The sequence below is a fragment of the Typha latifolia genome, chromosome 8 (assembly GCF_019914945.1).
Source record: "Typha latifolia isolate L0001 chromosome 8, TyphaL0001v2, whole genome shotgun sequence".
Taxonomy (NCBI): Eukaryota; Viridiplantae; Streptophyta; class Magnoliopsida; order Poales; family Typhaceae; genus Typha; species Typha latifolia.
The window spans coordinates 8,411,098-8,425,694 of NC_133093.1; the positions used below are offsets into that span (position 1 = coordinate 8,411,098).

The following is a 14,597-nucleotide window of genomic DNA, read 5'->3' on the forward strand; positions in this document are numbered from 1 at the left end:
AGATACATTCTTATGATTAAAAGCAGTACAGTGCACGCCAATTAATACATATAATAGAGGCAATTAACAATAATTAGTAAGATGTTCAACAAAATGCATAAGACCTTTGTTATACATAAATTAGTAGGATCAAATAAAACATCTTTTAATTTCTAGAATAAATATCTCTTTTTTTTTAAGAATAACAAAAGAAGAATATCTATTCTTAAAAAATGACTGTTTTTAAAATGAATGTCTCGTGCAACAGACACCCTACAAGAGAGAGAGAGAGAGAGAGAGAGCTAGCGTACGTACCTTCTCTCAGCACGCTAGATCGCTCCGGTCCGGTGGCGGCATGGGCAGAGCAAGATGAGGACAGGAGGAGAGAGGAAAGAGAGAATAGATGAGATGGGAGAACGTCGACGCTTCCCTCTCCCGAAGGGGAAGAAGAGAGAGGCAGTGACAATGCCGATGACACGTAGGGAGTGATTAGAAAGACAATTTAAGGAGAAGGGAGAAGAGGGGAAAAGTCCACCTAGCCGAGAAAGCTACGGAAAAGAGGGGGAGGAGAAGGTGCCGACGGCGCGCTGAGGAGTCAAAACGACACGGCGGCGCTTCTCCGATGTACAAATGCGGCCTTTAATCTAATCTCAACATTTTTCACCAAAATTGGGAAATTCTAGATTCCACCGTAGAAAAGACCACAGTTAGCGAGGTAAGCGCATCAGTAGGAAGGAATTAATCGAGGGTTGTCTCGATTGTAACAAGACGAATCGAAGGACTTCATTTCAATAAAGGGAATTTATTCAAACCATGGTTCATTGATATTGTACATGCTCAATTGGAACTAGCTTACGGACGAGTTTTATTATTCTCAAATATCGTTCAAGAAACACAATGTGTTTGCTGGTAAAAAGAAGAAGATCAGTATCAATGTATCACCAACTGGATGGTTCACCTTCCCTCAGCAATGCCTGCATGCAGCAGTGACCGAGACGTCGACGGCGTAGTGCCGGTCATGGTAGCATCTGCGCTTGAGCTTGCTGGCACACTAACTTGGCTACTTCCAGATTGTTGTGTTGGGGCTTCAGAGAAATCGGTTGCGAAGCTGCTGCTGACATCCTTGAGTTGCCACTCCGTTAAGTAACTAGGCCTCGTCGTGACCTCAGTTACCTCGATATCTCCTGTCAGCATTGCCACCACCCTTGACATTGGTGGTCGCTGCAGCGGTGATCCTTGCGTGCAAAGGAGTGCAACACCGATGACGCGGGTGATCTCTTCAGTGTTATATGATATTAGCCTGGGGTCTACCATTTCCAGTGCATTTTTGCTTTCATATAAATGCCAAGCCTGCCAAGGAAGAACAGGCAAGTTACTGTGTCATAATGCATGGTGTAAATCATATTGTCAAGCCAGTGAACTGAAGAACTAGTTTTTTTTATCAGCTTACCCATTCAAGAAGATAGATCTTATCCTGTTCCAGGTTTGAATCAGAATTTGGCCGTCCACATACGATTTCCAAGGCCACAACCCCGAAGCCGAACACATCCGCCTTCTCAGTGAGGTGCCCTCTCATAGCGTACTCCGGTGCGAGGTAACCGCTGAGAGAAACAAATATCAGCTTCTAGTTTTCCTAGATATGGTTTTACCTAAGAGATCTTAATCAAAGAGCAAGCTTTTAATTAATGATGCCTTCTTACATTGTACCAGCAACTCTAGTGCTAATGTGCGTCTTCTTGTCATCATAAAGTTTAGCCAGCCCAAAGTCAGAGATCTTTGGGGTAAGATCAGAATCAAGTAGGATATTACTGGCCTTGACATCTCTATGTACAATCCGCACGCTGGAATCCTCATGGAGGTACGCTAAACCTCTTGCAACACCCAAGCATATCTCAAAGCGTGTTGGCCAATCAAGGTGCAAATTGCTCTTCCCTGGGATCCATGGAGAATTGAATGAGTTCAGTGCTTTCTCAACTACTACTATATTTCTGGAAGTGAAAACAATTAGTGATTTAACTAAAGATACCAAAGATTGCTTGATCAAGACTTTTGTTTTCAAGGTACTCATAAACCAAGAGCCGCTTGTTTCCCTCAATGCAGCAACCATACAATTTCACTAGGTTCCGATGCTGCACCGCAGATATGGTTGCGATCTCTGCCACGAATTGACCCTTTCCTTGGTGAGATGATACTGATAGTTGCTTTACAGCCACAATTCTTCCATCAGACATTTTCCCCTACAAAAAATGACGAGTCTTAGTGTAGTGGTCGTTGACAAGTACTGGTTTGCATACACTAGTCTGAAGGTCATAATATCTACTTCAACCAGTGAAATCCCAGATTGCATCAGTTAATGACATAAGATCACAATAAAATAGACAAGAGGCAATGGAGTTCTTTCATGCAAAGAAAAGGGGAAAGAACTGACTTTAAACACTGGCCCAAAGCCTCCTTCTCCAAGAATATTTGATTGACTGAAGCCTTCTGTTGCGGTCCTTAGTTCAGCATAACTGAAGACATCGGGCCTTTCAATAAGCCCCAATAGCACTGCACAGAAATACAAGCTTCATTTAGTCTAGTCCTCCTTAGTGTGACTGCTGAAGTTTAATCAGAAATATGAATTACCATCATCCTGCATTTCAAGCCTTCTTTTCCTTCTCCACATAAAAATTCCAAGCACTGCTAACAACCCTAAAACTACAACACCAGCTACTACTCCCGCAACAAGACCTGCTTTGCTCTTTGATGAGCTAGTAGTTGGTGCTACATTAGGGACATTGGAAGTGAAGTCTGAATATTTGCATCAATAGTTAGTACGGTATATCACATTGGTTCCTGAAAACTGTATGCATAAATTTGTATATAGGTAATTATACCATATGGAGACACACTAATAGCTGAAATGGATGCACCATAGTAGCCTTGAAAAGGGACGCAACAAGTACCCTTCCCCGCCCAAAAGAAATGAATGTCGAGGAAATTATTGGTAACTGGAGCTTGGAACTCCCTCACAACAGCTGTAAAAGATTTACCACCGGCGGCCTTTCTTATATCAAAGTCTTTTGCTTTGAGATCACCCTAAAGCAAATGAAAAATAGATATTTAAAACCATAAAAATCTGAACTATAATCATAAAACCTTAGCAAATTTAGTTGCTACTTTTTATATCCTAAAGCAACTTTTCACTAACTAATATGCAAGTACTTGGAATGGCATAATCTCACAGGAAATTCATTCAACGAGTGCAACTTCATCTTGATTTTAGTAATGGCCAATAGACATCATAGATCAAGCTCTAAATTAACAAGAAGTTCAAACATGTAAGCATTACATTGAGTGAAGAACTTATGTAATGCAACAAAATAAATTGTGCCACAAGCACAAAGAGATTGTTATTTATTCATCAGTTTCGTGTATGCCTCTAATGCTTTCAATATCAAACTTGGGAATTTCATATATGAAGTCTTCTTCATTTTGTTATCTATTCATTTATCTTATCAAATTTGTATCTGCGATATCTAAAATAACCAACCTGAATATAGATATCAAAAACCCTCCTTCCAACACTTTTCCAAGTAGGGGGATCGGGGAAATTTATCTCAGCGAATTGGAGTTTTATGGTGTAATTTCCATTCTGAAGCCCAAGACCGTAGTATCTAAGGGATGAAGGTGAAAGTCTTGCATTCTGAAACAATTCTGAATCCAGAGTGTTTTGGAACTGGGATAAACTGCCAATAATATAACTATTATTTGGGGACTCTGCAAAACTTCCAACACTGCTTACACCCCACTTTGCTGGCTCAGTTACAAAATATGATGCAGCTTTGAGAGTGGCATCATCTACTTCATATACAATTCCATCAGATGCTGTTATTGCTCTACTACCACCACACTTTATTCCAAAGGAAGAATCTGTAAGCAAGTAATGTATAGATGAGTACTTGGATTTTACTTCTGCAATTAAATTTTCATTAACTAAAATAGCTGATGAAAAATTTTAAGGAAGGAGCTCACAGATAGGAGAACCACGATGGCATGGCACATCTCGTTGAAGGCAATTCAATCCAGAGGGCAAACCACTGTCCAACAATGTTGCAAAATTAAAGAGAATGCTCCAGAGAAGGATAATACTTGAAATTTTACATAGTGAGTTAAAAAGTTGTAAATACCTAGTGTTGGAGTTGTCTATCACAAAGTTGTTTGCCACCAAATTCCTGAGAAGAGTATGTCAGATGAAGCTTGAGATAAAAGGCATTTAAATAATTTATAACAGACCTAATTAGTGCAAAAAATTTCTTGGAAATTGAAGGTGGTTGTCAGATAGAAAGACCAAAGAGTGGTGAACTAAGCACACTTCTTTTCATTCCTAACAAAAAGGTTAACCTAATTAAATTGCTTCCCCTTCATCATTTGTATAATAACAGAGAAAATCTCCACTTTTCCATTAAGGACATGAAAATACAGAAATATTGGCGTCTGGGTGCACCAGAAGAAGAGCTGGGAGATTCATGAGATAAAGTTTAATCTTGTATTATGAACTGTAGGAAATTTTGATTTCATTCTTATCTATCTGATAATATAAGAGGTTTGTCAGCATTGGAGACAGCATGACATTATGCAGTAACTTAAGAAATATAAAAGAGAAGCTTGCAGTCCTACAACTTACAACTGCAAATTGTTTTCGCTAATCCAAGAAGGAAAGCTTCCTGAAAGTTGATTGTATGACAAATCTCTGCAAGGAAATACATATTATTTTCAGTAAATATGCAAAAAAGAATAAATAAGAACAGAGCTTAAACATCCATTTGTAAAGAAACAAAAGATCGACACATTATGATAATGGAAACAATAAAGGTTGATATTTGATAAAAGCCTTCCAGAGAATAGTCGGGTTATATTTGAAGATAAAGAACATATATACCAATTTACATACAGCACAAAGAAAATAACGTTTCAATCTATCTCAAGTAAGGTGAACAAGATAGCCATACACATTGACAAGTGATGTGCTTTTCCGAACTGGCAAGCTACCAGATAAGCTATTGTTCCCAAGAAATCTGCTCGAATAAATATCAAAGGAAAATAATAAAAAGATCAATCCTTTGGGACAATTAATTGAACAGAAAATTGAAATAAGATAAACTTAATTTTCTGAGGGGAACAGACAAGTGTTTCCTTACAAGTAGACAAGTGAACTCAAATTGAAGAGAGGCTGTGGAAGTTGGCCTGTTATATTGTTAAAACTCAAATCCCTGGGCAATGAAAAATATTTAAACATTATAATGCTACATAAAGAACAAACGAGTAGCATATCATTTGAGTAAATCCACAGATAGAATGCTATTAGGCGTCAATATAATCAAAATAAGTTGTACACATTAGAGAAATCTCACAATTTCAGTAAACGTGTAAAGCTGGCAAAGTTTGGAATGGTATCAGATATTTTGCTATTCCTTAAGATCCTGTAAGATGAGAAGTAAATATTAAGGTCTTACTAAAAGCATACAGAAGTAGACTAAATACAAATTACAATATGGAGCTGAGACCGTACAGAGTGCTCAAAGAAGTCATATTACTTATGAAGGCCAGAGAGGAGCTTCCATTGATTATATCACCTATCCTCCTGCATAATAAATAATTAAATATGACTATATGGTACTTTAATTAAATAATTAAAAGATATAATATAAAAAGTTATCAGACAATTACAAGTCAGTCAGTTGAACAAGATTAGAAAGACTCGAAGGAATGGGGCCTTGGAAAGAATTGCCCTGGAATCTCCTGCAGAAGAAACTCAATGATCAGTACTACTGGGAAAGAAACATATCTTTCTGACAGTATTAGTTGCTTCTTCAAATTAGAGAAAATAAAATAGTTGGAATTTAAGTGTTATGATCCATCTACGTGGGCCGAATCAGTCTAGTCAAGTCTAATCGGTTATATTTGCTTATTACTTTTAATTTTAAATCAAAGCGATGTAAGCTCAATAGAGCGAATTTGATCTAACTCACTATAACTCTACTTTTATAAATAGGAGATGTTATGGGTTAATGAAGAGGTGCAGAATGAGAATTGAGTTAAATTGTTATTATTTATCTTGTATTTACCATTTATTCATAGCCGTTAGATCATCTTAATTTCTTGTAGAATCCTTCCAAGCTTTTAAATTTTAGCCACCATCACCCTCCACGAGCTACCTACTCTTACAGCCGTCTACCACCATCTTCCAACCGACCACCACCCTCCGACGACCACCGTAATATTGGAAATTTTTATGAGATAATTTCTTTTTCACCCCCTGAACTATCACACATTTTCACAATGACCTGCTGAATTTTTTTAGTACACATTGACCCCCTGAATTATCAGAAATACCTCACTTGACCCCTTATATTAGGATTTTGTTACTTATTTTCATTCATAAAATATCACGTGATAGTCATATGACACATATATGACAATTTTAACCCTCATGTGCATGTGCAAGTTACATGCAAGTCAAAGAAAATTTTAGGTTGACGAAAATAAACCTCCTCCTCTTCTTCCATAGCTGCGGGGCTCTCGAGTGGGCGACATCCCTCTCCATCTCTCGCTGGAAGAAGTCGTCGTCCGACGACTAGCTCCTCCTTCCTGTCAAAATCAACTGGCTCTGCTCTGCCTCCTACCTCGACCACGTCCTCTCTTGCCTCGACAACCACGTTACCTTGGCCTTCCACCACCAACGAAGAGGCAATGCCTCCTTCCTAAACGTCCCGGCTAGGCCGAAGCTTTATAGTGTTGTGTTCTACCTCCCCCCTGACTCCCTCCTCGGCCGATTCATCCATGGTGATGATGCATTTCGGAACGCTCGATTCAATATTGCACCTCCCTGTCTCCCGTCGAGGGCTTGAACACCTCCTCGAGGGCTCGATCGTAGGTAGCCCATGTCAACCCACTGACGAAGCAGCGGTAATTGACCTCGGATGCCATCGAAAAGGGAAAGAAATGAAACCCATCTCCGCTAACCTCGTTAGCTCCCGAACTGGCGCAATGTCGGGAAAATCATCGTTAGCAACATGCGAATGAGGAGATAGAGAAGGGAGAAGGGATAAGCGTCGGGCTCTCCTTCCCTCTAATCCGCCTCTGGTGGTGGACCTCTACTTGCGTCGCCTCGGTGTCAAGAAGTTTAGCATTGCTGATGTGCAGTGCCTCGAGTGCGATGCCATCGGTCGCAAGACCAGCTCCTACACTTCTGCCGACCCCAAGGCCGTTGACCGCGACTTCTCTATCGACCTCGACTGCCTCCACTTCGACTTCATGCACGACGAGGCCAGCACTAAGCTCGACAAGCTCATGCTGACCTTGAGACCCTCGGCCCACCGGCCTTCGCCGACCTCATCCGCCGCCAAACCGCGGCCAACCACCCTAGGTTGTGCCGTTAGGGTGGGATGCGCTCAAAGAGGAAAGGGACGAAGGATTTTTTTTGTTTAGAAAGGAGATTAGGGAAGAGGGTAATGAAGGAATTTAAAAAAAAAATTAAATATTTGAATTTAGTTAAGCCACTTAATTATTCCGTCATTATAAGTGGAGGGGTAATTTGGTCAACTTATCAATTCAGTCAACAACGTTAGAAGGGTGAGGTATTTCTGATAGTTCAAGGATCAGTGTGTACCAAAAAAAAATTAGGAGGTCATTGATAAAATGGGTAATAGTTTAGAGGGTGAAAAGGAAATTTTTCCTATTTTTATTTCTATTCCGTTTTGACCTATCTCCACTATTTTAGTCAAATCTTTTCACCTCGACCTCAGAATTACGGGAAACTAGAGCTAAAAGATTCCTAACTCACTGAGCTACCACTCTTAAAATCTCAAAAAAATTTTACAAACAGATCAGTCAAGATATGGTTCGTAACATTATGAGAAAACAATCATGCACTAATATTAAAAAGATACCTTGCTTGTTCAATCGGTGCACTCTGCGCTGTTTCCTGAATGATAAGCAAATCCTATGTAACTATTGACTAGAATCTAACATTGTGCCTGAATTAGTAAACTATAAGCTGAAGGTACTTCAAAATAAGTCCATAGAACTGCAGCTTTACACAGGCAATTTGCTCAGAGATTGATGAGTTTATATGATGAAAGACGAGTTTATAAGGATTTGTCATGGCTAATACATGAAGAAGTGGCTTTATGCAAGTTACTATCATGCAGTTAACTAGTTATTACTGAATACACAAATGCAATTTTTTGTAAGGTAACTTACAACTCGGTCATGTTTGTCCAGCTTCCAATAAAATCCGGTATTTTTCCAGTAAAATCATTGTCTGATGCCCACCTGCAACCATAGTGACAGCCCATAACATGCTTAATATTTGGTTTCTCATATGTATGGTAAAAATTAGGTGTTTTTATGGACGTTACATTATCTCCATGCTTTTCAAGTTAGATAGCGTTGATGGTAGGTCACCACTAAGGCCAGAACTATCCAGATACCTGCACATAAGGAGATTTGTCAATTATGACTGACCTAAACATGAAAGAGAGAAGAACAAAGTAGTTCATTATTGCTGGAGTATTAGTGCTATAATAGAAAATGAAAGTTAACCATTGCTTTAGCTTGGTCAAATTCCCAAACTCTGGAGGGATTGAACCATTAAAGAAGTTTGTACCCATGCCCCTGAAAAAGAATTAGAGAAAAAAAATTCAAAAATTTGTCTATAAAGATGGCACAAGAACATATATTTAAGGATAGATTCTAAAGAGAAATGGAATTTGCTTTTAATTGACCCCTCAACACTTCACATTTAGCAACAATCAGCTGATTTCAAGATTTCATGCTGAGCCAAATCTAGACGACCTCAAGATCTTGACCAATTTATATAGTTGATCCAAAAGTATCCTTATCTTCATTTTACCTCGTTAAATGGTTCAAACTTGAATGTTCGCAATATGTGTTATTTATTCTCTTAAAAAGAGAAAATAACATATGATTATTATACTGGAATACTACAAACTATATCAAAATGCAAATGCTTTTCTAAAGGGATTGAATTGAATGAGCCATTAGTCTCAGTATTTATGCCACCATTTTATTTGATATACAGATACCAAAGAGTATGCATCATGATGAACAGTCCTGACTCCGCAAAATTAAGCAGTCTTTTCGGAAAGTAAATAGAGCTTACTTACAATAAAATGAGATTCTGAAGCTTTCCAAGCTCCTTTGGTATGGGACCTGATAATGCATTAATCCCCATACTCCTATTAATGGGAAGAAGAGGAAATTGTAAACAACATCAAAGACATTATGCATAACTACGTTATTACCATCTCCAGTCTCCTGTAAAACAAAACTTACATATATTGCATGGCACTTAAGTTTCCGAGAAATGCTGGTATGGGACCAGTTAAGTAATTTTGATCTAAATTCCTGCAAATACATAACACTGCTGTGTTAGGGTCACAACTGCAAACACATTCATGCTAGCTAACAAGAAAAGAGACGTGATGTTTGATGCTCTGATGCCATCGTTTAGTTTAAATTGCACAAGTTTAGTGCCTATAATTTACTTAGAAAGCAGCAATTTCTTGAAAATTAATCATATTGTCAAGTACTTCATGGGTGCGATGGCCTGCAAATTGCTAGACTTAGGGGCCTAATGGCCTGTGGCAGAACTATTCTTGTCTGATGATCTCTGGTTTTGAGCTCTATTAGCTCTGGAAACCAATAATAGAAACATTCACCATTACTGTGTTTCTTCTAGATTTCCTACTATACGATTCTAAAGAAAGAGAAAACAAATCTTGCATTGTTTGCATGAAATTGGATTCTACTTCCTAAAAATTGCACAATGAGGTAAGAGAGAGAGAACTTACAGGTTGGTAAGGTAAGTGAGATTTTGAAGCTCCTGAGGAATTGAGCCCACCACATCCAAAGCATATACTTTCCTGCAAGAACACAAACAAAGAGAGTAACTCATAAGATTGTGAGTTGCTTATTAAAAGTAACATTAACTGAGCATTCTCCCAACCTTTTTCTCATCAGGCATGAACAGTTCTAATGCGACTCGAGTCTGATCGGATCAATTCACAAGGATATTGGGCTCAATTGATCGAGTCTATTTATCTTTTAATTATTTCATAATGTAAGTTTTTTAGGTAAGTCTAGTTTAGTCATATGAGCCACTAAGATAAGTTGAAATAAGTCATGACAACCTTTAAGGCAAGTCTAGTTAAGTCAAGTAAGCCTTTAAGGTAAGTCCAATTAAGTCATACAAGTCTTTAAGGCAAATCCTAATTCGAGCTGCATCATAGAGCTAGTCTTAGTGAAACTAGTTGTAACCTACCTCTATATATAGAGGGGTTGGGCTATTTGTTAAGCATCCAAGCATTGAGAATTAATTGAGTTTAGTTATTTTTTTATTACTGTATTTATCATTTTATCGTAGCCGTTAGATCGTTTTTACCTTTCTAGGAGTAGATCATAGCCGAAGAACCTCCAAAGCTTTCAAACCCTAGCCACCACCTTCCTCCTGCAGCCACCCGAACCTATGACCGGCCACCACCACTCTTAGCTGTCCTCCACCCCCTCTGACGATCGTCGTAACGTCGAATATTTACCGTTCTGCCTTATTCTAATCTATTTTCACTATTTTATATTTAACTTTTTATCCCGACCTCCGTTAGGTGAAACTAGAGCTATTAGAATCCTAACTCATAAGACTACCACCACCTAAATTTTTATAATTTTCTTACGTCCGAATCAGTCCAGATCTGGTTCGTAACAAGTTCGGAGTTGCATCGGAAAAGACAAATAAAACATCAAAATATAAAACAAAAAAACTAAACATAAAAAAGTAATGCTGCTTAATGCAACCCCTATGTTGGCATTCATGTTTGTAAGTAAACATTTGTCTTCTAGGATATCAATTCATCACGGATTAAGGGGATGTTTTCTACATCATGCAAAGCATCAGCAACATAAGATCATATTTATTTTTTAGGCAAATTTATTTATCCCCTGTAGTGCCTGCTATATTTTCATTAATGCAACTTACTTCCTTTATAGTTTTAGTCGATGTGTAAGCATTAGTTTTCCATCCAAAAACTAATAGTGCAGATAATTCTTTTGTCAAAACTATTAAATTTTGAGCAATTTGCCTTTATATTATTTATTTTTGGAATAATTATAACATCCAAAATATCAAATTGAAAAAGATTATGACAGAAGAAGCACACACAAAAACATTTTCATAAAAGATCATATTTTTCTAATTAGTTATTGCAAAACAAAATGGGCATTTTAGTTTTTTAATATTAAAATTAATGTTGTGAAATTCCCTCACTTCTTAATAACTAAATATGCTCACAAGTTATCATAATAAGGAGATTAAGCGGCACAAATGAAAGTTCAAAAACACTCTAAATTTTGGCATAGTCATGTACATGAGCATAAATTATATTTTCTCTTTTATTATTAATTTTTTACTCACTATCAAGTTATATACTAATTACAAATTAAATAAAGAGGCGGAGAAAAGAGGTTTACAGCTTGGTGATGTGGCAAGTGGTTCCGTTGTTATAGCTGCAGTCACACTTGATGCCTGGGTTGAACTGCTGGTTATTATCGAGCATGGTGGTGGTGTCGCTGGCGATGCCACTGCATGGCTCGCCGCTAATGTTCCAAGTCGACTGTGCCTTCTTTCCCCATCTCCCTAGTATTGTATTCAACGCCACCACTGCAGTGCACACCTTACCACTTAAGCTCATTTTAGCACAATCCTACATAATCATGCTAACTATGCGCATACCAAATAACTCTCGTGAATCGTGATTGATCCACCCTAAACAATGTTACTAAGAAAATCATAAATAGAACTTTGTATATCTTGACTGTATTTACGGATAAAGCTCTTTTTATTTAGGAAAATTTGCATATGACAAACTTGTTTTATAATGAATTTGCGGTTTACACTTTATATTTTCACTATTTGTAAATCAAATCATATGATTTCGCACATACGTACAAAAAACACATTTGTTGTTAGTTTTGTTAACTAAACTTTAATAGGCTAACTGAACTATACAAGAAAGATTACAAAAATACTCTCAGCTAAATTATACTTACTCAACCTATACTAAGGGCATTTTAGTCATTTTCTTAAAAAAATTTAAATTTGATAAATATTTTCATCTAATCAAATGGTGTTAGTTCAAATCTAATTCAGGGTATTTTCTGCACATATTCGTTAAATTATAATACTCAATCTGTAAATAATGAAAATGTAGGATATAAATCAAAATTTCGTTAAAATGCAAGGTGTTATATGCAAAGTTCTCTTTTATTTACTATTATTTACAAATTGAGCTCCCTCTTTATTAAAAAATTACCAATCTAGCACCCTCAAGTAAGCTTATCTGAACGAGTATACCATCTATCATGATGCAATCAAAAGTAATATATTTATTCATTTCAAATAGTATTTTTATATTTTTTGAGTTATTCTTATCTCTTTGCTCTAATGACTCTCGAGGTTTGATCTGATTTTACGATTAGGTGTGGGTTATTATATCTATCTATTTATTTCTAATACATAAAAGAAAGTTTATTTACAATATACTTAAAATATAGGGTGCTATTTGTTAAGTTGACATTAAAGCGCTAATTCTTGTTGTCACTCTCATTACGTTTATTGGCTGTCCATTTTATTACTTATATGATTTTTATACAGCTTGTCTTCTTATTAAATATCAGAATATCACTATCTCGGTCACAGTTGTATAAATCTCGTATCAAACCAAAATGAAACTTGTTAAGTAATTAAGCCACCTAAAAATATGCCCGTTTGAGTAGAATGAGCTTTACGAGGGATCTTATTCAATCCTCTACACTAAAATCAACCAAATTGACAGTTTTGAAAAGTAAATCTACTAATAAAAGAATACCATTTTTGTTTTCATAAAAACACTCTATTTTTGCTTTTATTATCATTCACACTCAACATCAGAATATTTATAATTCGACCTCTATATTTTACTATAAATGATAATAAAGATAAAACACAGATATTTTTAATAATTTTTTAATGAATATAAAATAAACTTATATGCAGATATTTTCTAACATTCTTGAAGTGGTTAGATAGGGTACACCATTAGCTAAAAGAAGGCCAAATGGATGTGATATGAAAGCATCGGTTGATATTCTAAAAGAAAATTATTATCCTATGTAGTTTGCCCAATTATACTAAACACTTTGTGGTCCTAACTAAAGCATTCGACACACTTGTGGTCCCGACTAGAGTACAAGTATTAGCCTGAAATAGAAATTTTGCTCCTATGCATTGAATTATAGGTGAACAATAATTCCTGTTTAGTAGGAGTAATATTTGTCATATAAATATAGTTTTATGGCGATAATGATTGTATTTTTGGTCCCGAGAGGAATTAAATTAAATGCTTAACTTAAAGTATAGATTATTCCTTTAATTCGGCCAAAACAAAGGGTAAAGTGTAACTTTTCTCATTTTTAAATTATCGTTTAGCTCATGATGAAGAACAGGGGAGATGTACGAGAAATATAAAATAAGAACTTTTTGCTATCAGAAAAAAGAAAATATCCCTCCATGCCCACTAACATCTGTCAAGGGGCCCATTTCCTCCTAGATCTGATAACGATTTATCTTATCTTTGAAAAATTATCATAAGTACTGCTGCATTGTTTAACCATCAAAATATTAAGTCGATCAAGTTTAAATAATCACTGTTAAAACTGAACTTTGATTGAAGAAAAAGACTATTTTACTCTTACTACAAATTGATTAAACTAATTCGAAAGCTATTTAGTAAGAAAAAAGAATCAAGAAAATTATCTATTGAGAAGTCAAGGAAATTTAGTAGCAATTATGATATTTTAAAATCTTTCAGTGGCAGTGATGTAAACTTCCATCGAACAAAACTAGTTTCTTTTTTCTTCTTCTCCCAATGAAGTTTGACACAAATTGGGAGAAATACAAGCTGCAGTAACCCAAGAAAATATCCCAAAGAGCAGAGGAGGAGGAGGAGCAAGTATCAAAATCCTATCAAACTACTGGCTAAATCACTTGCTATCAATCATTATCTTCTCAAAAATAGCATTCGAATTATTGATTCCTTACTATGTTTTGTCAAAGAAAAGAGCAAAAAAGGACAGGATTACAGAGATGCATACCTTCAGATGGGTTCGTCTTAGCTTGAGCTGCAGCTCTCTCCGCAGAGAGGAAGAGGCATAGAATGAGGCAGAGCACAAAAGCCTGCGGCGATGAAGTGGGTAGGAATCCTAACACCACCATCATCCTTTCTTCTCTCCTTCCTCTTCCCTTCTGTAGCAGAGTTGGAGGAAGACGGTGGCTGCCTATTAATCTCTACTAATTGAGGGTTGCAAAGGAGAACTTGGGGGGGGTATTTATCTCTACTATTAAAGAGGCGTTCACATGGCCATTTGGATGAGCAAGAAGATCTCTAAGAATGAGGTGGAAGAGAGTTTTTTTCATCTGTTTATTTAATATTAATTTAGGAAAGTTCGACATATGATTTGGAAATGTTTTGACCAAATTAGCCCTCTTCCGAATTTTATTTATTGAAATTGATAGCACTCCA

The 14,597-nt window shown here is 36.7% G+C and overlaps 1 protein-coding gene across 2 annotated transcripts; it reads right to left on the reverse strand.

The window, feature by feature from the left end:
• Window positions 1-765: 765 nt before the first annotated feature.
• On the reverse strand, window positions 766-14,462 carry LOC140794089 (probable LRR receptor-like serine/threonine-protein kinase At1g56130). 2 transcript variants are annotated; one of them, XM_073145948.1, is made up of 24 exons: window positions 14,170-14,462; window positions 11,509-11,698; window positions 9,837-9,908; window positions 9,319-9,390; window positions 9,150-9,221; window positions 8,566-8,637; window positions 8,382-8,453; window positions 8,224-8,295; window positions 5,689-5,760; window positions 5,531-5,602; window positions 5,373-5,441; window positions 5,160-5,231; window positions 4,971-5,036; window positions 4,646-4,711; window positions 4,149-4,193; window positions 3,994-4,058; window positions 3,512-3,891; window positions 2,856-3,057; window positions 2,605-2,769; window positions 2,408-2,526; window positions 2,006-2,216; window positions 1,680-1,911; window positions 1,430-1,580; window positions 766-1,329 (listed from the first exon to the last, which is right to left on the reverse strand). In XM_073145948.1, the coding sequence occupies exons 1-24, from the start codon at window positions 14,291-14,293 to the stop codon at window positions 934-936; spliced, it is 3,129 nt and encodes a 1,042-aa protein (XP_073002049.1). In that variant the 5' UTR covers window positions 14,294-14,462; the 3' UTR covers window positions 766-933. The 2 variants fall into 2 exon arrangements, with proteins under 2 accessions (XP_073002049.1, XP_073002048.1); XM_073145947.1 differs by having other exon boundaries at window positions 3,994-4,193.
• Window positions 14,463-14,597: the final 135 nt, after the last annotated feature.

Excerpts from the sequence above, each read along its gene's own strand:
- LOC140794089 (XM_073145947.1), bottom strand. The coding sequence starts at position 14,293 with ATGATGGTGGTGTTAGGATTCCTACCCACTTCATCGCCGCAGGCTTTT. Across the intron at positions 5,761-8,223 it reads TGGACAAACATGACCGAGTT|GAGATTCCAGGGCAATTCTT; the intron begins GTAAGTTACCTT and ends TTTCTTCTGCAG. Across the intron at positions 2,527-2,604 it reads GCTTGAAATGCAGGATGATG|TGCTATTGGGGCTTATTGAA; the intron begins GTAATTCATATT and ends ATTTCTGTGCAG.